This window comes from Musa acuminata, chromosome BXJ3-2 (genome assembly GCF_036884655.1).
Source record: "Musa acuminata AAA Group cultivar baxijiao chromosome BXJ3-2, Cavendish_Baxijiao_AAA, whole genome shotgun sequence".
Classification (NCBI taxonomy): Eukaryota; Viridiplantae; Streptophyta; class Magnoliopsida; order Zingiberales; family Musaceae; genus Musa; species Musa acuminata.
Window position 1 is genome coordinate 1,944,472 of NC_088350.1, and position 24,518 is coordinate 1,968,989.

The following is a 24,518-nucleotide window of genomic DNA, read 5'->3' on the forward strand; positions in this document are numbered from 1 at the left end:
GATCATGCTGCTTTCTCACTTTTCTCTTTCCTCTCTCGGCGTTTCGAGGTCCAAAGCCACCTCTTCTCACCTTGGTCCTCGAGGGCGGCGAGCTCCGTGATCCGAGTTCCCTCCCGTTCCAGATACAATCATCGTGCTTTCCTCCGCTTGCCATCGGTTCCGGTCTTCCGAGAGAGAGATTTCGAGGACGATCTCGCTTCATATTGCTTCGGTGTCGGGTTAAGCCAGGATCCCGCCGAGTCGAAGTGATCTGAGGTTTCTCCAGCTTCTCAGCTTCCAATATAGGATTTCTTGGATTTATTTGACAACTCGTTGGAGGGATTCGAGGTTTGGTTGCTAGAATGTGCAGATGGAGAAGGGTAGGGAGGGCGACGATCGGATTGGAAGGCTTAGGGTTTGTTGCCCGTGATTTTTAAACCAAGGATTTGATTTTTGGATTCTTTGGTCAAGAAAGCTTGGGGATCCAGGGTTTCCGGTATTCTTTTTGTTGGTTGTTTCTGTTCTCGTTTTATGCGCGAGGAAGGATTTGGTTGGAATGGATACGGATATGGTGAGGGACATGGCATCACTTGACCCGGAGCTGCTGCAGCTTCCGGAGGTATCTCAATTAGCTCTGAAGGAGAAACCTAAAATAGCTGAAGACCTGTATTGCCAGTGGCTCTCATTGCCAGAAACGAGGAAATTGGTACGTTTTCTTTACCTTCTTTGTCCTGTGACAGTCAATTCAACTCAGCTAGTCTTGTTTACTCTTCTGTTAACCTTTTGCGCCAAGTGGTGGGACGCTTAATTGTGCATAACATACCTTTGTTGATCTTAAGGACTCTTTCGCTCAAAAATTGATGAGCTATCTATTCAGGATGTCTCTGTTGGTAATGTGCATGATATGCTCTGCCCTCTTGTTTCTGGAGATCAGTTAGCAACTTAGCATAATTGGCTTTGTTGAAGATTTAGAGTCTTTTCTTGGCATATATGCCTATGATTCTTTGCAATATTAGAAGGAGCATTTAAGTTATTATTTTATTCCTTTTGAAATTAAGACACATTCCTTAACGAGCTCATTTAAGGAATTTAAGAGCTGTAATATTCTTGTATATATTCAAATTCTAATATGCGTTAGATTTCTTAAGCTGAAATAGATATGATTACCACCGCATCATGAAAATTTATATTAAATGCACCATGACTTGAACATACTTGTGACGACTTCACTGTTTCTTTCTTGTGAGTATAACTTTTGTTTGCCCTAGTATCATACCAATTTAGAGAGCAAAATAAGAGAATATTGATGCTAGCAGGTCAGAAATAGCATCAAAAGGTCTTGTTGGAGAACAGTGACGAAAAAAAGCATAATGTTGATGATGTTGAATTCAAAAAAGAAAACTGTATCGTCAAAGATAATGACATAAGACATATGTATAAATGCACTTAAGTCTGGCTTAGATATTTTACATTTATTTCTATACGACAGTTAATATAATCCACTTCCAATCATGCCATTCCTCATATGCTGTATCATTAAAGCACCAAGAACTCAACCTATTACGTATCCATTATGACCTACCTCCAAGACAAGTGGTGGCTAATCTTCTTCGGTCCTTCACTATTGGAGCTACAACTCCGCAAATTACAAAATTACATTTGCAAAAAAAAAAACTCATACCAAACCATTGAATAACTCGAGATACAAAATCAATGATGTCATGAGCTTGGACTTTTGTTGCTGTCATAAAAATATCCCTTTCCATGTCTTTAGATACAATTCATTAAGTTTTTCTGTCCCTAAACTAGATTAAATATTTAAATAATGGAAGAGGGGATGGACTGTAATTTGTTGGTGATATGTAGACGCCTCAGTGTATATATCAAATCATTTCATGGATTGGATGCCACTTGATCATTTACGACCTTGGCGACATGGCCAAGTGGCAAGGCAGGGGACTGCAAATCCTTTGTCCCCAGTTCACGTTAAATGGAAAAAATCTTAAAGAGAACAACCTTTTGTCCTGAACTATTAGAAAGGATTCTTGATAAAATATACTCAAGAGTAATTAGGGTACTTCTGCCAATGTTTCACATTAGTATCTCATCGTTTAGCCTTTGGTCTCAGGTTAAGTCATTGATTGAAGATGCAAAAGCAGGTTCACCTTTGAATGTTGCTGGCAGCTCTGGTACTGCAATTGCTGCTGCTAACAATTCACTGCCTTCCATGTTTCCTGCTGGCAGTGTGCCTCCTCTCTCACCTAGGAGCACATCTGGATCTCCTCGTTTTATGAAGCGTAGTAGTTCAGCAGCTGGACCTTCACCTTTTGGTTCTCCACTAAAATTAGTTAATGAACCTGTCAAAGAAGTTATACCTCAGGTGGTGTCTAACTGTTGATCATATTTATTCGCAATGCAGACTAAAATATCTTTTGTAGGTGGCTAAGGATTCTATTATTTAACTGATTTTTAAATGATTGATACAATCACAGTTCTACTTCCAATATGGGCGTCCTCCACCAAGAGAACTGAAGGAACAATGCTTATCTAGAATTGATCATCTTTTCTTTGGCAACATGGACGGACTACAAATACAAGGTGAACTTGCATGTGACACATGCTAATGCTTATAGTGTTAATCAGCATGACAATCATTTAAACTTGGCTTTTCCTATTTTAGAATTCAAAACCCTGACAAAGGAAATCTGCAAGTTACCATCATTTCTTTCCAGTTCTCTTTTCAGAAAAATTGATGTTGAGTGCACTGGAATGGTAACAAGGTATGTAAAACCTTATAAGAATCAAGACTACTTATATTCTACAAATTGATCTTTGGGAGCTTCTACAATTTCATTGCTTAAACTTGTATTGGTTATTTAGCTTTTACTGCTGCTTAAAACTATTTTCCAATTCTTTAATATTCAAGATAAAATCATAAAATTTCTGATCGTCCATTGCTTTGCAGTCTAAGCTTATCTTTTTCTTTTTCTGAAAGTTGATTATATTTGGGATCATGTCATTGCATCTTATTAGTGGCAAGTGACAACCAGCACAAAAGAGTAGCATTACCCTCCCTCCTCTCAATTGATCTTAAATCTTAATGTGATTTTAACCATTTTTTCTCATGATGTGGGACTGATGTATTATCTGCAACAATCTACACAGTAATGTTCTAAATTTGTTTAATCACAGCCTGCAAATAGCATATGTGAATATTTTCAGAACCTGAGCCTGCCATAAATTCAAATGATTTGTTGTTATGTTATTGTTTAGCAGGCATGTAACATCAGGTTGCATATAACATGCTATCAGCCTAATAGATGGTCTGGATTGGATGGTGCATTAAGTTAAACTTTTAAGCATTCATGTGCTTGTGTCAAATTTTAGACATATACTTGATTAATTAACCATCTTCCACTGCAAATATAAAATTGTATCCACATCTGGCTGTGAGGAAGCTGGGCATGTATTGAATGAAATTATATATATATATATATATATATTAGTTTTTTTTCATAGTAAAATAGAAAGCAGCAGTATTTTGAAGAGAGAGACTGCGGGTAAGATAGAGAAGGTAGAAGAGGAAGAAAGTAGTACCCAAAAGAAATCATCTTTTCATTAAATGGAATCATAATTAATCTCCACAGTCATATACCTGTATTTTCAGAGTCATACTTGGACATTTAGTAGCCATCTTAGAACTTCAGAACGGGGTGGAGTTTGGCACCATAGTAAGGTATCTTTTTTCTTGTGATGTGAAAACAGTTTGAACGATAACTAATATATACAACTATGTGGCTATTATTGACTTGCCACAAATTGGATATGACCTGACATGAAACCAGTGGGGTCATGTGGACTTTATGGGTTCAAACCATAAATGAAATGTTGCAAATTGCCTTGTTAATAGGTTTTGTGTTTTCATAATTAATCTTGATATATTTTGATATAATGAACAATCAGGTTAAATGTGTTAATTATGCTTTTGGTTCTGCATGTTAGTTTCCCTGCAATTAGGTTATAGAAGTTAACCATCATTGATAGGTTGATTGGATTAATATCTCAAGTTTTCTTTGTGTAAGAAAGTCATATTGAATCGAAGTTAGTTGATGGTATCATTTTTTACTTGATTTGACTTGTTTATTGAGATACATGTTGCAGATATGGTTCCATCAGTATTAAGTTGGTTTGACTTTGGTTTAAAATTTTCTCTCATAAAAAATTTTATGGATTGAGGGTGTTATCTTATTATTTTCATCTCTCTCAACTTGACATGAATCCTGTCCAAGACATCTTATTAGGACCCCTAAATATAGCCTCTATGTTTGCAAGGGTTAGACAAATTACATTGGACTTCATGGTATCTCATGAACCTCATACATTAAGTCACCATTACAAATAACTTTCATTGCCATTAAATGGAAAGACTTAATGTTCTTGCCTTCTGCTTTTGTTGCCAGCTGTACCCTCTTTTACTATAAGTTTTGTGTTTTGTTTTTTTTTTAGAATCAGACCTTGCTAAGACAGAGACAGGAAAGGTGTCTGTCTTTTCAGCCTTAGTTGGAAAACAGTAAATTCATTGTCATGGTACATATTAGGGTGCGGTTATTGTAGGTTAGCTTGGCATGTGCTATGTGGTAGGTAATACTATGTTCTTTTCTTTTGGGACCATGGTACTCTTTGAAGCTTTTGCTCGAGTTATTTAGTGTTGTAGGTGACATCAAGATTTATTTTATGATGTAGTCAAGTCAATTAATTCATTGCTTAATTGTGAAGACACTACAATGATTACATTACATTATTAAGTCAATTAGTTTATTCCCAATTACCCTCTTCAAATATAGTCATTTGTTTCATTTGTCATTGTTTTATTTCAGCTTTCTCTTTTACAACATATAGGTTCTATGATCATTCATAAATAAACTTAGGTTTGCTTATTATTCTATATTTTATTATTGGAGGTGTTCGTCACACTGAAATTTGTAACTTTTTGATACTATTTTAGGGATTCATTCGTCGAATATTGGATTAACAGTAACATGATGATAAAGGATATAGCTACACAAATATTTACCATTTTGAAGCAACCGGACCACAAGTACCTTACTCAGGTTTGTTTCCTCTTTCCAAGCATTTAAATAAATTGTTTCTTAGACAGGTGTTCACAATCTTCATCTGACTTAAGCAGAAGATTAATGGTACATTCATTATAGGAGATTAATTTCATTCCTTCTAATTTTGACACTAAATTGATTAAATTTACTCCGGGTTCCTGTAGGAGGACTTTAAACCAGTCCTGCGAGAACTTTTGGCAACCCATCCAGGTTTGGAGTTCCTACAGGGAACCCCTGAGTTCCAGGATAGATATGGTGAGTTCTTACTTATGATAAAGATGCCTTTACTATTAAGTATTCTCATTATGTTTGGCATTATAATAAGTTAGTTGGGTGATCATCATGATATTTAAGTTACAAGTGAATACATATATAGTTGGGATAGTTGTTCCTCTTGTCAAAAAACAATCTTGCACATTTTGGTCATCTCCTCAATTGCATGCTCATAGCCTTCACTGAGACATGCCTTAATCATGTCTCTTGGTTAATTTTTTGAGGCCCAGATCCTAAAAGGTGTACCTCTATAATTACTTGTGGGATAAATGTTCATCTTTTCAGATGATGATTTTGCATAATTTGACTCTCACCTTAAGTGAGCTCACAGTTTTCACTGAGGCATTAATAGTGTCCCTTGTTTTGTTTTCTTAAGGTCCAGTTCCTAAAGGATGTGCCTGTATAATCACTTGCATCTTTTATCATTTTATCTTCATTACAAATGGTAAGATCTATGTGATGCAAGAGATCAAACTCAACTAATTTCTGAAAGGGTAACAGTTCTGTTCTTCAAGAAAAGTAGAAAGGCCAACCATTAAGCAAGTTTTCCTTCATTGAAAACCAAAATGGAAAAGACCAGGCATCTGAAGTTCATATTGACTATATGAGCTGGTTGTAAACACCTGCTTTTCCTTTCTTTCTTTTTGTTGCTTTCTTTGTTGACCATATTGCTGCTTTCTTTGTCCTGTTTCTTCCTTACTCTTTTACTTCACAATTGTCACGATATTTATTGTTTGAGCTTATGAACCAAAATGTGTTTAATTGATTATTTGGATATCTGTGATTGATAATTATATTCATTTCCTAGGGGCCCGGTGAGGTTTTTTTCTTTTGGGTTGGGGGAATTGGAGGAGAGATCTATGATTGTGAAATCCATGATAATTTTCTGTGGGAACTTTGGATATATTAGTGAGATCTTTTATGGTGATCAGCATAAGTCATTTTTTATGTTTCTAAAGACAAGATAGAAGATGCACAACCTGTACAATATTGAAGCTCAAATAACACTATTGTGCTTCATTCAATATTTTTTAATTTCATGTCTTCAATTTCCTTGGTAATATTGGAGTTTTGATAATAAATGTTCTAGAAGGGAATGCAATAATTGAGTGACTTCCATCTTTTTACTGAAGTATCAGTGGAAAGAACTGGAAATATAAAGCTATATACGATAAGAAGTATCAATTTCCAGAACATGAGTTTGAATAATCATTTTGGATAATTGATGCAGTAGAGGGCTCATGAACATGGGCTGTCTTCTTGTGATGCTGTTGTCATCGCTGCTATCATACGGCGTCGTGCCAGTGTCATTTGATGTCGTTGTCGCCGCCGCCGTCATTCAATGTTGTCGCTGCTAATGTTCACTGCCTAGTGCACTCCCACCTCTTCTCCTCTTCCTTCTTCCTACTGTCCACTGCCTCCTCTTCTTCCTTCTTCCTCCTCCATCACTTCCACTTCTTCTTCCTCCTCTTCCACTGCCTCTCTTATTCCTTCTTCCTCTTCCTCCACTACCTTCTCATCTTTCTTCCTCCTCTCTTCTCCATTGTGCCTTCTTCTTCTCCTTCGTCTTTGAAACACAGGTATGTACCGGTCCGGCCAGCGACTGGTACAATACGGCAGTCCTTGTTATCTACAATCCCATCTGCACTTCTTTCTTTTTTATGGAAAAAGAAATGGATAAGGCTTTCCATCAACCGAAATGCTTCTCTCATCTCATGATATACACCTATCATGTGATGAAAAAAGCATAATCTTTGTTTAAAAGCTTGCAGACAACAGATGTTCACTTTATTCATGGCTGTTTGATGCAATTATAGTGAAACTTTTGATAGTCATGCTCTATACAGTCTATCCAGTTAGTGAATCTTAAAGTATAAACCTGTGGAGCACTAGTAGTTATGATTAGCAAAAAGAATTGTGGATGTTCTGGAGAGTTAGGAACACTAGGACCTACCATGAAAGCTGTAAGTGAACCACATACTATTCTTCTTGGTTGGCAATGCATGTATAAGAAGAAGATAAAATATGAAAAGTTATGGCAAGGAAGAAAAGTTACTGTGCACATGTAAAGCAAAAACATAAGAACTTCTTTTGGCTTTGCATTTCGATGTGGAGAATGTCTTGTGTAGTTTATTAGAACATGATCCATTGACATATTGGTTAAAGGTCAAACTCATCACTATCATTATTTTTTATCACATCTTGACATCATTTTCTAGTCATGATTCATTTATTCTATACTGTTGCTCATAGACTTTCCTTGTGCTTCTGTCATGTGTTGCATCTATACATTGATAATCACAACCAATTGCTTTTGTTGTCTAATCCCAAGTGTTCAATGACATATTAGATAACAGCATCATCATCTTTGACCTTCGAACTCTCCAAATGCCATGGTAGTACTTTCTCTAATTCATATTGTTTTGGAACCTTTTTTCCAGCTGAAACTGTCATATACAGAATCTTTTACCATGTGAATAGATCTGGAAATGGTCAACTTACCCTCAGAGAGTTGAAACATGGAAACTTAATTGCTGCGATGCATCATGCTGACGAAGAGGAGGATATTAACAAAGTCTTGAGGTGACTTTATGTTAATGCACTTTTTATCCGTCTTGTACATGAGCTTGGAATGATCTGTGCAAGTTTATATTGTAGATGCCTGAAGTACTATTGCAGTTTGGACTTATATCATGCATCTAGCTGTTGACACTATCTTTTGCTAGTGAATTGGAGTTTATGTTTATTATTTCATTGTTTATATGACTTCGTCTCTTAATGAGAATATGTGACCTTACGGGCTTCTGGTGTCCTTGTATTTATGTAAATGACTTGGAGTTAATATTGTAAATGCCTGAAATACTATTGCAATTTCAATTTAATTTTGCATCTGGCGTTTCATACTATCATTTGCTAATTTATCAGTGATCATTTTTATTCTTCTGTCATTTGTATGACTTTTGTCTCTTGGTGATAAAATATGACCTTACTGGCTTCTTATTCTTGCATGTGTGTGAAATGACTGATTGACTAAGAGTTCTTTAAATTAGTTGTGGTTATGGTTGTGGAGAGTCTCCTTGTCTTGGGTGCACATCAAAGACTTGGAATTTTATCCAACTTGTAGCTTGAACTTGCTTTTATTTGCAGGGAACGGCCTGTTTATGCTGATACAGATATGACTAACAACTGCTCACTTTGGCATTTTGGAATCCCATTGGTTTCATTTTTTTTTTTTGACAGCACAAGACCATTTCTGACATAGGTCCTTATGGCAGTCACAATCAAGGAATTAAATATTAGCCAGATTAGTACATGCTGACTAAAATTATTCACTAAGTACTGGTATCAAAATATATAGCTCAATTCCAGTACAATTTTAATTTTTAATTTTTTTTCCTCATTGATATCGAGTGATACAGATGGATATGTTTCTTGGTACTGTACTAAAATGTCATTGGGCTGTATTTTAATCCATGGTCAAAATTACATCTGAATTGACAAATCGAAACTGAAAGCCTCACAGATATGAGTTCTGATAATAAGTTATAGAAGAGCATTGTTTTCAAACTAAAATATAACCTCTTATGATTAATATGCATGGGTTTTGAAAGGTATGAAGTTAAAGAGGAGCATTGATTTCGTTTTTAAGGATTCAAGTAGCAAGATGCATGCGCCTTCTTTCACTGCAAGGTTATATTACTTCAAATTTCATAAGCAAGCCTAATAATCTTTAGTCGCTTGTTATGATAGATAGAGGCCCCAATTATAAACCTTTTATATTATGAGTTAGAAATAACTTTTGTTTATAATTTTATACTTTGTGTTAGTAATTAGAGGCATTTTACAATAACAGCTTTGTTTGCTGCTGCTTATTCCTGCAGATACTTTTCATACGAGCACTTCTATGTGATCTATTGTAAGTTCTGGGAACTTGATACAGATCATGACTTCTTGATTGATAAAGAGAACCTTATCAGATATGGAAACCATGCACTGACCTACAGAATTGTTGAAAGGATCTTTTCACAGGTTTTCACACATTTGTTGTTTTCAGATTATTTTGTTAATATGCAATGGTCAAGCATTATACTAGTGATAATTTAAATGCTAGATAAAGTGCAGCTGTTAGATTATTAAATTGTACAGGTGATTCACAATGTGTTTGAATTGTCATCTAGGTTCCCAGGAAATTTAAAAGCAATGCTGATGGCAAAATGGGCTACGAAGACTTTGTGTATTTTATACTAGCAGAGGAGGATAAGTCTGCTGAGCCTAGTCTTGAGTATTGGTGATAGCAACATCTCCTCTGAAAATTATGTCATATGCATGGTTTATATGATGATGCCATCTGATTTGACATAATCTCTTCCTCTTTTGCTTTGTTTTGATGGAAGATCTTTTGCTTGACAAATTTACATTTAAGTACAAATTCTAAGTGTCTGATAATGGGGCTGGTGTTGTCAAGTTCTAATAATTTAAACAATATGAATAATGCTTTCTGACATATAATAGGTCCAAGCCATTCCAGTCCTATCCTTGTAATGTAATCACATGGGATTACAGTATCAGGATCTGCCATGGATCCAATTGATTTTTCTATATGGTCGAAGTTTCTGCCCTTTTAGCAAAATTTATTTAATAAACTTCATTTAGATATCTGACTTGTTCCTTATTTTCTTTAATCTGAGGATCTTCTTTTCAGGACGCATACCAATGCTGCAACCATGAAATATTAGGATTTCCTACTGTGATCATATACAAGATGAAGAATCTATTTCCCATCATATGTTGGATCTTTATAAGCTGCCATTTCGGCTTTCTTGTTTCACTTTTAAAAAATTCATTATCAGAGTAGGAGGCAATTAGTGCCTCTTGTTTCAGTCACCATTCTCTTTTGGTTATACTTATCATGCCAGCAGCATGAAGTTTTCCAATGTGTAGTAGCCAACCAATTCAGATCCAATCATAATTTCTGAATTTCATGGTTCTTTTAAATTTGTTTTTTTTTCCATCATGACTTGTTAACGAAACCATGATTCATGTTTTCCACATTGGTTCAGATATTATATATGTCAAAAAAAGAGTTATTATAAACTAACTCATATCTAGAAACTGTGCAAATTACTATCATAATATCATGAGATCACAATTTTCCTTATTCACATTCCTGTCACCTTCTTTAGTACTTAGCTGTAGCCTGTTGGCATCAAAACAGCAAGAGTTAACTTGTATTGGGACTTCTGCACATTCATATTGTTTTACTCATATTTCTTTTTTTAGTTTTTCTTGATTATGCCTCACAAGTTACAACCACAATATGTTTAGAGGATTACCTTAGGTACTTCTTACATTTATTCTCACTGCAAGCAATCTTAGGTGTGCTTCTGTTGGTGCCAACCTACTTTTGAATCTGTGTTCTTGGTTGATTTCTCTGACTTTATCTTGAGTTTAATCTACTCTCTTCATTTTTTATTCATGGTAAGTAGATGTCAAATACTAGCTGGCTCCCTCTTCTATTGTTGCTCCATGTATGATGAGATAGATTGTCATTAATTTCACATGATCTTTCTAGATCATCATTGATTTAAACTATTTTCTTAATTAATTATAATATTTGTTAGGAATGAATTGATTTTTCAGGTTCAAGTGTATAGATTTGGATGGGAATGGAATTTTAACAGCCAATGAGATGCAATTTTTCTATGAGGAGCAGTTGCATCGTATGGAATGTATGGCGCAAGAACCTGTACTCTTTGAGGACATTTTGTGCCAGATGATTGATATGATTGGATCTGAGGTGACCTATCTCCTGATGTTTAAGATTAAGATGAGTTTGTGAATTATTTAAAACTAAAATTTTTTTCTTCGCAGAATGAGAGCTACTTTACATTGCGTGACTTAAAAGGCTGCAAACTTTCAGGAAATGTTTTTAATATCCTTTTTAATCTCAACAAATTCATGGCATTTGAAACTCGTGATCCATTTCTCATTCGGCAGGTTAGTGAATCACTCTGCATTTTCAGTAGCTGTTAGCTATTTGGAACTTGTTAATTATACAATAAATTGGTAACCTGTTCATGTAATTGTTAATTCAGGAAAGGGAAAACCCAACTTTGACTGAGTGGGACCGTTTCGCACATAGAGAATATATTAGATTGAGCATGGAGGAAGATGGTGAAGATGCCTCCAATGGAAGTGGAGACATCTGGGATGAATCACTTGAGGCTCCTTTTTGAAGATAATTCATGGTTAGCAGCAGTCCCTTTATTAAGTCTTTTGCATCATTTGTTCTATGTGGTTCTTTCTTCAACTGTTCTTTACTTTTAGTAATTAGTGTACTGCACCTCTGATCCTAAAAGCCATGGTAGTTGTTCTAATTTTACTTTCCTCCAGAAAGAAACAAGTGCTAGTGACTGTTGGTAACATGATGTCAACTGTAAATAGTCGATTAATTACTGATGCAACACCTAGTGCAACTATGAATTGTGAATTTTTCATATACCTATTTGTATAAAATAAGCATTTAGCATAATTTAGCTAACATTGTGAATATTGAGTTTGATGATTGTCTCATTTAAAGGAAAGAATAATTTGGAATAATATAAATGGTCTTCCCAATGTATCTTATTGATTTTCTTCCCCTGCCCTAGTCATGATAAATTAAAATTTTGTTGTTAATACATTCTTTTTTGTTGGTTGTGGTTCATGTATTTCTTGTAAAGGTTAATCCTACCAAGGTTTGCCACGTCGGGTACCAAACTTGTCACGGAGATTTGTCGGATCAGTACATACCGGTTATGTACACATGGTACATTGGTAGGTATCGGTATTTCGGAGAGGAAGGAAAACAGGGATAAGAGGAAGGGATAGTGGAGGATGAAGGAAGAAAGAGCGAAGAAGAGGAAACAGTGGAGGAAGGAGAAAGAGGAAGAGGAAGAGGAGAAGAGACATACCTGAGAAGTGATTAGGGCAAAGATTGTGCATGGTGGTATGCAATGAGGTCTTGGCAAGAGGAGGTTGCCAATAGCCATTTGTGTGAGAAGAGGAGGTGTCAATCGCGGTGAGAAGACAAAGGAGAAAAGTTGCAGCATTGATCATGGCTGTGTGAGAAGCATAGGCGGCGTGGAAGTGGGATTTAGGGTTTCCCACTTTCCCTTTTATATGGCGGACCAGACCGAGGTGGGTCTGTGTATCTGTTGGCGCTCGGACCAATACGTGTCTCTAGTTTCATTCCAGTCTAGGCAAAACGTAAGTCCTTGAATCCTACGATACAAGAGTATTCTAGTGGACTTTCCCTTGTATATAGATCTCTTGTACTGTCAAGAATGAATTTGCTTTTGTAATGCTTATTTGATAGAGTTCTTAAAGATTTATTATAGTTAACCATATTGATATTATAAAAGATATGAAACATAGTGTAGTCAAAGGTGTTAGAACTTGTCTAATGAGTTCTTTATTAGTATACTACTATATCAAGTATCCGTATTAAGTTTCTATCTTTTCACATTGATAATGAAGTAAACTATTGTTTTTGTTGATTAGAAGTTAGATGAAATTAATTTAAGCTTGTATTATGAAAATGAACCTTGGAAACCAAAAGTCTATAAGTAGGACTAAGTAATCTTAGTGATAGCATGAGAATATAATTAATTTGAATGGCCAAGAAGTTTCATCAAGTAAAAGTCTTATATATATCTTGGATTAAATATCCAATAAGATGGAAAGAATAATGAAAATGTTATTCATAGAGGAAAAATCGGATGGTTCAAATAGAGAGGGACATAAGGAGTTTTGTGCAATCACTAGGTACCTTTTAGGTTAGAAGGAAATCGTTCTTAGACTAACGAGCTTTATGGATTTTAGTGTTACACAATCAAGAAACAAGATATACAAAGAAAAGGTTTATCATTGTCGAGGCAAACGTGTCGAATTGCTAAAATGGGAAAAGAAGTGTTTTCATTCCTGAACAATACTGAGAGATACTTGTTTAAGATAATATTGGTATATGCTAAGGAGGCTTATATACATGAAGTTAGAAGATATAAATGATTATGGAAAAAGGAGGGGGAGAGGGAGACCTAAAAAAACTTTATTAGAAACCATAAGCAAAAATTTATGTACTCTTAATATAACTAAGAATATGACTCTTTTCATAGTTCAATGACCATAAAAGATCCATGCAGCTACCTCAAATACATGACACATTACAATTTTGTTGTTGTTGTTGTAATGCTTATTTGATTTGTAAATATCTTTATTTGAAATGATACATTATAAAAAAAAATCTTAGTTATTTGATTTAAGGTATGCAATACCGTACTGTACCGGTGTTTCGAGGTTGGCTCGGTACGGTATGGTACTGTGTACCGAGCGGTATACCAGGGCGTACCAAGCGGTTTTATATATTTCTTCCTCTTACTGTAGCACTGTAGCACTACTGCACGTTCTGTCCGGTAGCGGGCGGTCCACGTACCGGTATGCCATCGGATTGGTACGTACCTCCCGTATCGGGCGATACCATTCGAAATTACATACCATGATTTGATTTTTGATTTGTGATATCCTCAATGTTTTTTTATTTGGGGAACTGGAAATGGACAACTAGCATCTATTAGTCTTATTTTTCTAGAGGTGCCTTTTAATTCTAAAAAGCAATATATACAATTTTGAATGATACCGGGTGGTATGTACTGGTCCGACTGTAAACCGATACGTGGATCGCTCACTAACAAGCGGTATATATATATATATATATATATATACCGAACGGTATACCGCTCGGTATATAGTACTGTACTGTACCGAGAGAAGGTCGAAACTCCGGTACGGTACAATATTTCAATCCTTGCTAAAAAAAGGTGAAGTGAACCAAACATGCCAAACAGTGATTGAAAAAGGCGCTCGGGCGAGGCGAGGCGAGGCCCGAGCGCCTCGCTAATGTCCCAGGCGGCGCACTTCAAACAGGCGCCGCCTGGGCGCTCGCCCGAGCCCAGGCGCTGGGCGCTTCGGGCGAGCGCCTAGGTAAACCAAGGCGACCGAACCAGAATTTTAGGTCTGGTTCGGTCCTGGTTCGGTTGTTAGTTGGTTCAATCGAACCAACTAAACCGATATAACCCCAACCCTAACCCTTACCCAACCCTAACCTGCTGCCGATCCCGATCCCGATCGCGATCTCGCTGCTCGTCGCTCCTGCTCCCGCCGTCGCTGTCGCTGCTCGCGCCTCCCGCGAGCCTTCCCGTTGCTCGCGCCTCCCTCGAGCCCCGCTGCTCGTGCCTCCCGCGAGCCCTCTCGCTGCTCGCGCCTCCTGCGAGCCCTCCCGCGAGCCTTCCCGCTGCTCGTGCCTTCCGCTCCCTTTCCCTTTCCCGCTGCCGTTGCCGCCGCTCGCCGCTGCTGTTGCCGTCGCTCGCCGCTGCTGTTGCCGCCGCTCGCTGCTGCTTCCTCGTTTCTCCATCAGGCTCAGTATACAGTATACTCTTAATATTAAGTTTATTTAAATTTTGAAATGATTAATTTTTTGTTAATAGATTAATAATATATTATTTTGATTTTAATGTTGTTAATTTTTATTTATTTGAAATTATTAATATATTATATATTTTTATATTTTAGCGTCTCGCTTCGCTCGGGCGAACGCCTAGCGCCTCGGGCGTTTGTGGACCTTGGCGCCTTTTGGCGCCTAGCGCTTTTTAAATCACTGATGCCAAAAAGGTACCATAGACACTTGGCATTTACCAAATTTTTATGGGAATATTTATTAGACATATATGTTATTTTTTCATGTTATTTTTATCCTACAGCAACTCATTTTGAATTATCTTAAGTAGACATCCTTAATTGCATTACATCATTCTGAAGTTAGGGTACTACTTGTGGGTGTTGTTGGAGGCCTAATGTGGACCATTACAAGTTTTAACATTTATAGGCATCCTCAACCAGTTTTTAAATATTGGTTGGACCAGTAAGTCCCGAATTGTATATACTGATGTGGTCAACTATCGTAGCGAAAGATATAGTTTGATACTGGTATAATATCATTTGTTATTATTTTTTGTATAATGATACTAGACAGTGTAGACTGGTACACCATCTAGTAAATTGGTGTCGTACTGGTCCAGTAGGTTATTGCAACCAGTATTCAACCAGATATAAATCCTTGATTTGTGATAGATTATATATATATATATATATATATATATATATATATATATATATATATATATATATATATATATCAAAACATCCAAATAATTGGGACTTACAGCTTTGTTAATGTTGTTGTTGTTGTGTATATATATGTGGGAACATGTCAAGGCTTATATAATTGTGTTTAGTTGGAGAGCCATCATGGGGGCTTATAAAGGAACATGTCTTTTTTTGTGTGTGTTAAGTTCCATATTTATTTTGTTTTCGTCCTCTTAGCAAATGTGTGGATAGTGGTTAGATTATCTTAACCTTTATTTTTTGTTTCTTGCACCCTATTTCTTTGAGCTGATACTAGGTGTATAAATATTTAACTGACCTGACCAATTAACCTGGTTCCGATCAAAAACCAAATGTGGAGATCAGCCCCTTGCTAAAAGTCCAGATTTTATACAATCTTTTTTTCTAAATTAAACTAGGTTCATTCAAATCTACTTATTAGGTCAATTAGAGTGGATATAGTTGGCCATATGTTACAAGAGAATATATTTTTGCTTCCAGGTGCAGATGGATTTTTCCTTAAAAAAAAGTACTTGTAGTATAATTAACAATTTCCTTGTTCATATTTGTTTTTCATACCTGGTGGCATTGCTTATGTGCTTCGGTTTGCATTTCTAGCAGTTGTTGTTTATGTGAATGTCTCTTGTTTTTGTTTCCTTTCCTTTTTACTTACAACTGAATGCCATTAAAGTTCTAAATTCTACCGGTTCTCCTCAGTTTGACTGCTGACTGGTATGGTATGTAATGCTAACGCAACCACCTTAGTAAAACAGAAGTGCTTTCAGAAACAAAAAAGTAAAAAAATTGATGAAAAAACAGCACTCACCTAGGCTACCATGTGAGATTCTTGTCTTTGGTCTCCCATCATCCCTCTGGTGATCTTGGGCCCATCTCTGATGCTTATCTGGTAGAAGTTGGCCTCTCCTGTGGAGAGGCAGTTTCCAGGTATGAGGATTGAAACCTCAGATCTAAAATTAAATGTTTAAATTAAATTAAATGCAATGTTGTTGGTTTGACACTATTATATTGTGGTTGATTCTGGGGCTCAGAATCTCCACAAGCACAAGATGTTTCACCTAGCACAAATCACACAAAATCTTGATTGTCACTTTGGAGGAAGACAAAAATCCCTTTAATCCAGACCACAACCTGGCTTATCATCAAAGAAGAGGATATATTTACTGTTTTTATCTTCTCTTTCATTCTTCTTCTATGTTTGTTTTGTTGTTTTGCTTTTAGTTCCTTTTTAATATTTTCTTGAAGTATGTACTTTATTACTTGATTTAGTAATTCTTTGTTGGGTCCATTTTTATCTTTATCTTGTATCTTATGTAAGTTTCAATTGTTTCTTCTAAAGAAATTACAACTTCACATGTGTCATCAATTTTACCTGGATTCACATGTCTACGGCCTTTGTGCATCGACATGTATCCACTATTGACATGTACTGAGTCACTCTGACTTGATGATATAAAGACAACTAATTCTGACTCAGCTGAGTCCTGATTTAGTTGGACAGATCCAAGCTCTCAATCACAGCTTAAGGAAAAGGAAGAAAAGGAAGAGAGAAGTGGGGGAGGAGTGGTGGAAGGAGGTGAAGAAGATAGGAACTGCCTTTGCTGCTGCTTTATTATGCCACTATGCTACAGCCACCCCTATTGCAGCTGCTGGTATGTGAAGGAAGTAGAGTGAGCCACGGGCACAGCATCTACTCCTCATGACTGCTATTTACAAGAAAAAGCAACCTAGTTAGCTTCTTTGATTCTTGATAGTTTAACTAATAAAATATTTCAAATACCTTTCTCAAAAAAAAAAAATCTTACGTAGAAACATTTATATGATAATTTTAACATGATGTATCAGAATTCAGGAATTTTTGGCAACAATTTTCTGTTTCATATGTTAAGTTATATATACATATAAACTGTGACAGGGTAATATATTTATCCTTGCAATGTTTGAAAATAGCATATTCGCAATTATAAATTATAATGTAACATATAGATTCCTCTAAATATTAAGAACCTCCACTTTTCTTATTGTCATTTACATCCATCCAAAATACACAAGTTGACCACTTACTAATCATTATCTAACACTAGTTTACCAAAAATACCTTTATTGTTATTAGCACTATGATGAGTGCATAAGAGGTGTTGGTGTAAATTAAAGTTTAACTAATAGTCAATGATTTCAATAGGCGTTCGGGCGAGGCGAGGCGAGGCCCGAGTGCCACGCTTCATGTCCAAGCACCTCGCTTCAAAGAGGCACCGCCTAGGCGCTGGGCGCTTTGGGCGAGCGCCTAGGTTAAACCAGGCGACCGAACCAGTGTTTTACGTTTGGTTCGGTCTCCGGTGCTTCAGTTGGTTCGATTGAACCAACTAAAGCATCGATATCAGCCTCCCAACATCCCTCTCATGACTTCCCCAACCCTAACCCTGCTCAAGATTATGCTACTGACATTTCCTCTCTACTGCTGTTGCCTCTCTCCGCTATCGTTGCTTGTCTTCGTTATCGCTGCTTGTCGTTGTTGTTGCTGCTCGCCGTCGTTGCTGCCATTGTCACTATCATCGCTCCCGCTCCCGCTCTTGCTACCGCTGGTGCTTCTCTCAATCAGCAGCCTCAGTCTTACTCTTACAGTGTTGCTGCTTGCTGCTACCGTTATCGTTGCCGCTACCACTAACGCTGCTTGCCACTATCGTCGCTCCCGCTTCCGCTGCCATTGCCTCTACTATTACTCTTACTCTTACTCCCTCTACCCATACCGGGCGGTACGTACCTGTCCGGCAGGTTACTGGTACGCGGACCGCCCGCTACCGGGCGGTACGCCCCAAAAACCCCCGTATCGGGCGATACAGGGCAAAATTGGGCACCACTTGGTAATGGTCGAAATCGACCGTTACCACACAGTAGCAGTGCTACAGTGTTCCAACGATCAATTTGATCGTTGGAGCTTTTTCTCCTCCTATTTAAACCATTCTTCTCTCTCCTATTTCATTATACTCTCGTAAACTCTCTCTCAAACTTTCTTTTTCTTTCCTAAACTCTATAAAACAACGATTTGTGAATTCAATCGAGGCTAATTTGGGAAGATTAAGAGGAATAACTTTCTAATTAAGAGGTATATATTCATTTTTTTTAATTAGAGAGTAATTAAGATTATCTTAACTTTTCTAATCATGAGGTATGTATTCGTTTTCTAATCAAGAGGTATGTATTTGTAACTTGAAAACACTATCCTAACCTTTTTTTTTTTTTTTTTCTAATTTTCAGGTATTTTGGAGGGATAAATCGATAAAATCAGGTGTACCGCTCGGTACACCTCAGTATACCGGTCGGTACACCCGTACCGTATCGTACCGAGCCCGGGTTGAAACTTTGGTACGGTACGGTACGGTATGACGGACCTTGCTATTAACTATATATTAGTAACAATATTTTTTTATTTATTAGATTAATAATATATTATTTTGATTTTAATACTACTAATTTTTATTTATTTGAAATTATTGTTATTGTTTTGAATTTTGAGATATTTTTGTTAATGTGATATTGTGATTTTATAAGATTTTTTAAAATTTAATATCATATTTGTATTTAAATAATTATATTTATTAATTAATTAATATATTTTTATATTTTAGCGCCTCGTTTCGTTCGGGCGAGTGCTTAGTGTTTCGGGCGTTTTTGCACCTTGGCGCCTAGCGTTTTTTAAATCATTACTAATAGTTAACTTACATTATCTAACGAAGTATAACTATAATAATATGCATGCATGTTTTTGGTTTTGAAGTGATGCGTAATACATATGATGAACTTTAATTTAGAGGGATAGATACAAAAATCCCTAATCATGGAGGTATATATATATATATATATATATATATATATATATATATATATATATATATATATATATATATATATATATATATATATATATATATATATGGTCTGCAATACCAAACTGTACCGCCCGGTACGGGCAGTACGTACCAGTCTGACAGGTTGTCGGTACGCGGACCGTCTGTTACCGGTCCGAGTACACTGTAGCACTGTAGCAGTGCTACAGTACTCGGCACACCTGAGTATACCGATCGGTACACCTGGGTGTATCGCTCGGTATACCGTACCATACCGATATCGAGCCCAGATCGAAACACCGGTACGGTACGGTATTGAGAACCTTATATATATATATATATATATATATATATATATATATATATATATATATATATATATATATATATATATATATATATATATGCCTTTGATTTATTTTATTCTATCATTTCTATAATTTATTAGTGGTACTTCTCATTCGTTGATTTTCTTGTCAAATTGGAGACTTGGATGCGTGCCAGTTTATGATTCTCGCATCCTTATCTAAGAAATAGTGATGGACATTGTAATCACAACATTTTTTATAAATTTGTAATGCTCACTTGTTTCTTTTAGGATTATGTTTCTCTCTTGGTCTATTGGTGGATTTTGTTTTTATAGATACTAATGGAAGGAGGTTTTTGATCAATCATAACATCCTCTAAGCCTAAGGAGGATTTAGGTCTTCATGATTGAGAGATTTCATCAAACCAGGTTTGAATGGCCTTAGATGATTGGTTCCAGTTTTGGAAACAATTTTTTTTGTCTAATCCTCATGTTTGTTAGTTTCAGGTCCAATGTATGTACCAAATTTCAAGTCGATATTCAACTCAACTGGGACACATCACCCTTGAACAGACGTTAACAGTTAATTTTATTGCAAAGATAACAAGTCTTTAGTACGACCATGGACTAAAATCTCAGTCTGGTAGCATTACCTGTCTGTGCCAACGCTTTCAACTTTCAAAGGCAGGAACAGGTCCAGATCACTATGGTGGTGGCCACGTTGCAAGGGCAAACTCGTTGGTGTGGGTGGCATTGACCAACATGAAGGCAGAGATAATAGCACTCTGGCAATAGGGGTAGGTGGTGCCAGCCTTGAGGGAGGCACAAATTGGAGGCGGAGGAGAAGTCAGTGATGAGGCAGATGCCCATGATGGTGGGCAACTGATAGGGGTGGTTGGTGGCACATAAGGACATGAGATCACAAGATGGAGTTGGGGGGCTGAGATCAAGTTGCTGTAGCATGTGTTATTGGCAGAGTGGGCGAGGCAGCAGCAAGGAAGAGGGGGTCAGCAATAGGCAAAATCAGCTATGAGTGGATTAATTATTGCTTGAGGGAAAGATGACAGGTAGGGGGGCCAGATGGGGATGGGATTCAAGGTTATAAGAATTGGCCATTGGTATTAGGTCATACAACTCGGTACCAGCAAGATTATCAAGTGGTATTCTAGTGTGGCCGATTTTTTTTGTGATGTGCACATTTTCATTTCTACTTTTATGTGATATAGTTCAAAAAAGCTGGCTAAGACAATTTCAATATTGTTGCATGAGGCACATAATGATAGAACCATAGAATCATAACAGTATTTTTGGACATTTCAGGAAGTGATTTTTATAAGATAGACACATAACAGGATTTTAGGACATTTGAGGAAGTAATTGATTATAAGATAGAGATTGGAATGATTTTGTGCTCATGCTCAGCAAAAGAGATTGGGTGCTTCCATCACTGTTACGCATAACAATATTTGTCCTACAATTTGATGTCTTGAACATTCCGAGCAATTGTGTTCTGGTGATCTTTTAGATCTTGGGAGAGCTGGGGAAGAGAACTTTTGGGTTTGAGCTAGTTCAGATAACCATTAAGGAGATTAGGAATTCCCCCCAAGGATGTTTGAGATAGGAGACACTAATAAGAATGGTGGTGCAAAGGATGTTCATTTTAGTCTTGTTCATAGAAGAGTCTTCATATGTGGGAGGAAATGTGAAGTGATTTTGCACTTCATCTGTCTGGAAACAAGCATTTCAGAGTGATGCAGACGAGCATTTCATAGAAGAGTCTTTATATGTGGGTCGTGACAATTGCATTTGGGTTGAGTGGACAGTATTGCGACACAGAAGTTATGCAGACAATAGAAGTTTGGTGGACTTGTTTTTTGTGGTTGTCCATTGTAAGGAGTACCTAGTATGCGCTAGATAGGTAATTGAACTTGTTGTGCAACAAGACTTGTCTCAAAGATGACACAGGAGCATAATGTTGAATATCTGTAGCTCTATGGTATGACATGTCTTTTATGGAATAATAGTTGGGTTTTGGACATGGAAATGCCATTTAAGGTTTTGTTCTTGGGGTTTGGCTGTGCAAGCTGGTGTTTGTAACCAACGATCGGGCTATTTATTAGATTTTAATCAGTTTTATTAGTTTAGTATTGAGATAACGTCTACAAGGCAAAGTCATGCAGCTGTGATGATGAGCTGGTCTTGGCATTGGCACCACTTTAATATGGCAATGGGCTCTATGCTGATTCAGATTTCAGGCTGCCGTGGTGGTAGGACACCGATGACCATGCAAAGTGCTGAGACCTTGCCGTCACAGCATCAACTGACCTGGCAGAGTCTTTTTGTATTTTTCATGGTCTGTAATATCCTTTTTAATAAATATCTCAAATGAGTGACTCGGAGATGGATTTGAGGCCCTAAATTCAGCAAGCTGAAAAATAAACAGGTGGAAGAGATTTAGCGAACCATCATTCTGTTGTGTGAATTCTTTATAAGCAATGGATCATGTAAACTTAATTCGAAATAATAACTAAATATATTCGTCTTCTCTTAGTTTTGAGTCTTTGACTAGTGATATTGTCCTAAACAAAGTCCAATCCATTGAAAAGGTGTTGGGACATCACGTATTCTTTTTGTTGTTGATTTTCTTGTACTAGATCAGTATTTGGATCTAAACATGCTTACAAGTTGGAGATGGCATAGCTCAAGGTTGTCATAACTGTGTGAGTGGTCCTAAGATGATCAGGCTGAAAAATAATGTGTCGAGAAAATAAAATGTTGTATTTCTCATATTTGGAGTTAAATTAAGTATTGTTCTTTAATCTACTTCTTATCTATGAATCGATGGAATAAATTGATTAGGATGTGCCACTTAATGGTTGATCGTATGTACTAAGTTCTGACCAAAAGTTGATATCAATGGTAAATTTCTGTTTGAAACTGAAAAGCAAAGTAAATTATCCACTTTTTCAATTTACTTCTGTCTATGTTAAATGACCAAAAGAGTAGGAACATGTCCTGGTGAATTTTAGCTACAAAAGTGTTGTTTCATCAGTAGTATATGGTAGCATGTGTATTGTTTTTTTTTTTTTTTTTTCCTTTGCCTTCTTCAATGTAAATTGAAGCTATTTGGTTTGATCTTATTGTCATTTTTATCTGTAGGCACCTGATCAAAAGATTTGGTTTCTGGAAGCTTCCCAGAAGCTGCCCAAGGAGCAGCTACATAGCTTGCATCGGATATTCCTTTGGCAGAAATTGGTAGGAGTGCCTGCCTTGGTTCTATAATTTCAACAGAAAGGTTTAGTTCCATGTGTATGTTTCGATGATGTGCAAAGTTTTGCTCTCAAGGCATGTGAAAGCTAGGTAGCTTTCTGGAGTGAGTGGCTCGATCTGGTAGTGCCAAGCAAGAAGGCAAGACTTTTTGTTTGTTGTCAACAAGAGAGCTCTCTCTCTCTCTCTCTCTCTCTCTCTCTCTCTCTACTTTTCCAGGCCAAGTGCCAACAGGACTGTTGATCACATCCCCTTGTAGATGGAGCAAATTAACGTTGATTTATGATTTCTGTTTCCTTTCTCTCATTTGTTCCATTTTAATGGTTTTATGGGAGTACAGGGAAGCAACACTTCAGTTGTCTCCTTCCATGTGCTTTTCTGCTAATGTAATGCCCTTGTTTTAGTGAATTCCTCTGATATGTCCATTTAACTGCAATCTATGATCATGAAAAAGACCAAAGTTATTGGTCGATAGGCTTTTTACTTCATTTGTGAATGAACAAGTCGTCTTAAACTTATATTTGATTCTACTAGATGAAGTTAAGTCTGATGGGCTGGTGGCTGAAAAACCACTATCCGGTATAAAGAGACTTGTATAACACCTGTTGTGGAGGGCTCATAACACTGATGCAGATATAATTGCGATGTGTTTTTGTTTGTCTTGTCATAAAATTTCATGTCACCGAAGCTAAGCTAAATTGCATGGGTTTTGTTTTGCATTCTGATGGGATTAGGTGTTAAAATTGCGTGCCAAGTATTGTAGCTTTTAGTTTTCTAATTATTGGGGAAGATTTATCTGACATGACAATGCAGGGGGAATTCCTATGGCCTGTAGAAGCCTGTGGCAAGTGGGAAGTAGCGGTCTTCCTACTACGAACAGAACAAGAACCCACCCCTCCCCCCGCCAGAAGGTATCCAAATTTTGATCAGCTCAATTATTTTTCATATGAGGATGCATTAGGATGTTGTGTGCATACTACGGCTTGTGCTTAGGTTTCATTCCATCGTTCGTAATTTATTCGGTTCAGCTCATCCATTCTCGAAAAGATTTCTTTGATAAAAAACCCTACTACTACAAAAGTTCCAAAGCTGCTGCATTGGTTGCTTTCGTTTCCGCCTTTTTCCCGACTTCTGTTGCCCAAATTGACTTTCTCATCTGTATCTCTTGGATAACGAGTGAGTGATTCTTGGTGATAGCAATCATCCAGTGTCCCTCTCAGGTAATTAAGTGATTCTTGGTTGCAACCTCCCATCTCAACGAAGTAGTCCCAAGTTTAGGAGGCATAAGCTTGAGCTTGGCCGTGTGTGTTTCTTGCTTCTCCTCGACTAAATTCACATTTACTGCCTTTTTTTTTTCCCCCGACAAATATGTTGTCATTCATATACATATACGGGGCAACTGATCCGTAAATTTTCTGTGACTTGGTAATGAAACCTCTGTATCGTGCCATGCATACAAACCACCACCAACTGGGATTTTCCAAGTATGTTCTTCTTAATGCGCCTGATACAGCC

At 36.9% G+C, this 24,518-nt stretch overlaps 1 protein-coding gene across 2 annotated transcripts; it reads left to right on the forward strand.

Annotated features, from left to right (window-relative positions):
• Nucleotides 1-24: 24 nt before the first annotated feature.
• LOC103974244 (serine/threonine protein phosphatase 2A regulatory subunit B''beta) lies at nucleotides 25-23,491 on the forward strand. 2 transcript variants are annotated; one of them, XR_010494416.1, is made up of 14 exons: nucleotides 25-685; nucleotides 2,108-2,359; nucleotides 2,472-2,577; nucleotides 2,660-2,759; nucleotides 4,985-5,090; nucleotides 5,258-5,348; nucleotides 7,808-7,949; nucleotides 9,248-9,395; nucleotides 9,545-9,654; nucleotides 11,007-11,163; nucleotides 11,238-11,363; nucleotides 11,462-11,614; nucleotides 17,078-17,236; nucleotides 22,896-23,491. XR_010494416.1 is itself a non-coding variant. In XM_009389017.3 (13 exons), exons 1-12 carry the CDS (start codon nucleotides 536-538, stop codon nucleotides 11,600-11,602), a joined length of 1,629 nt encoding a protein of 542 aa, XP_009387292.2. In that variant the 5' UTR covers nucleotides 25-535; the 3' UTR covers nucleotides 11,603-11,614; nucleotides 22,896-23,491. The 2 variants fall into 2 exon arrangements, 1 of the variants encoding a protein (XP_009387292.2); XM_009389017.3 differs by lacking the exon at nucleotides 17,078-17,236.
• Nucleotides 23,492-24,518: the final 1,027 nt, after the last annotated feature.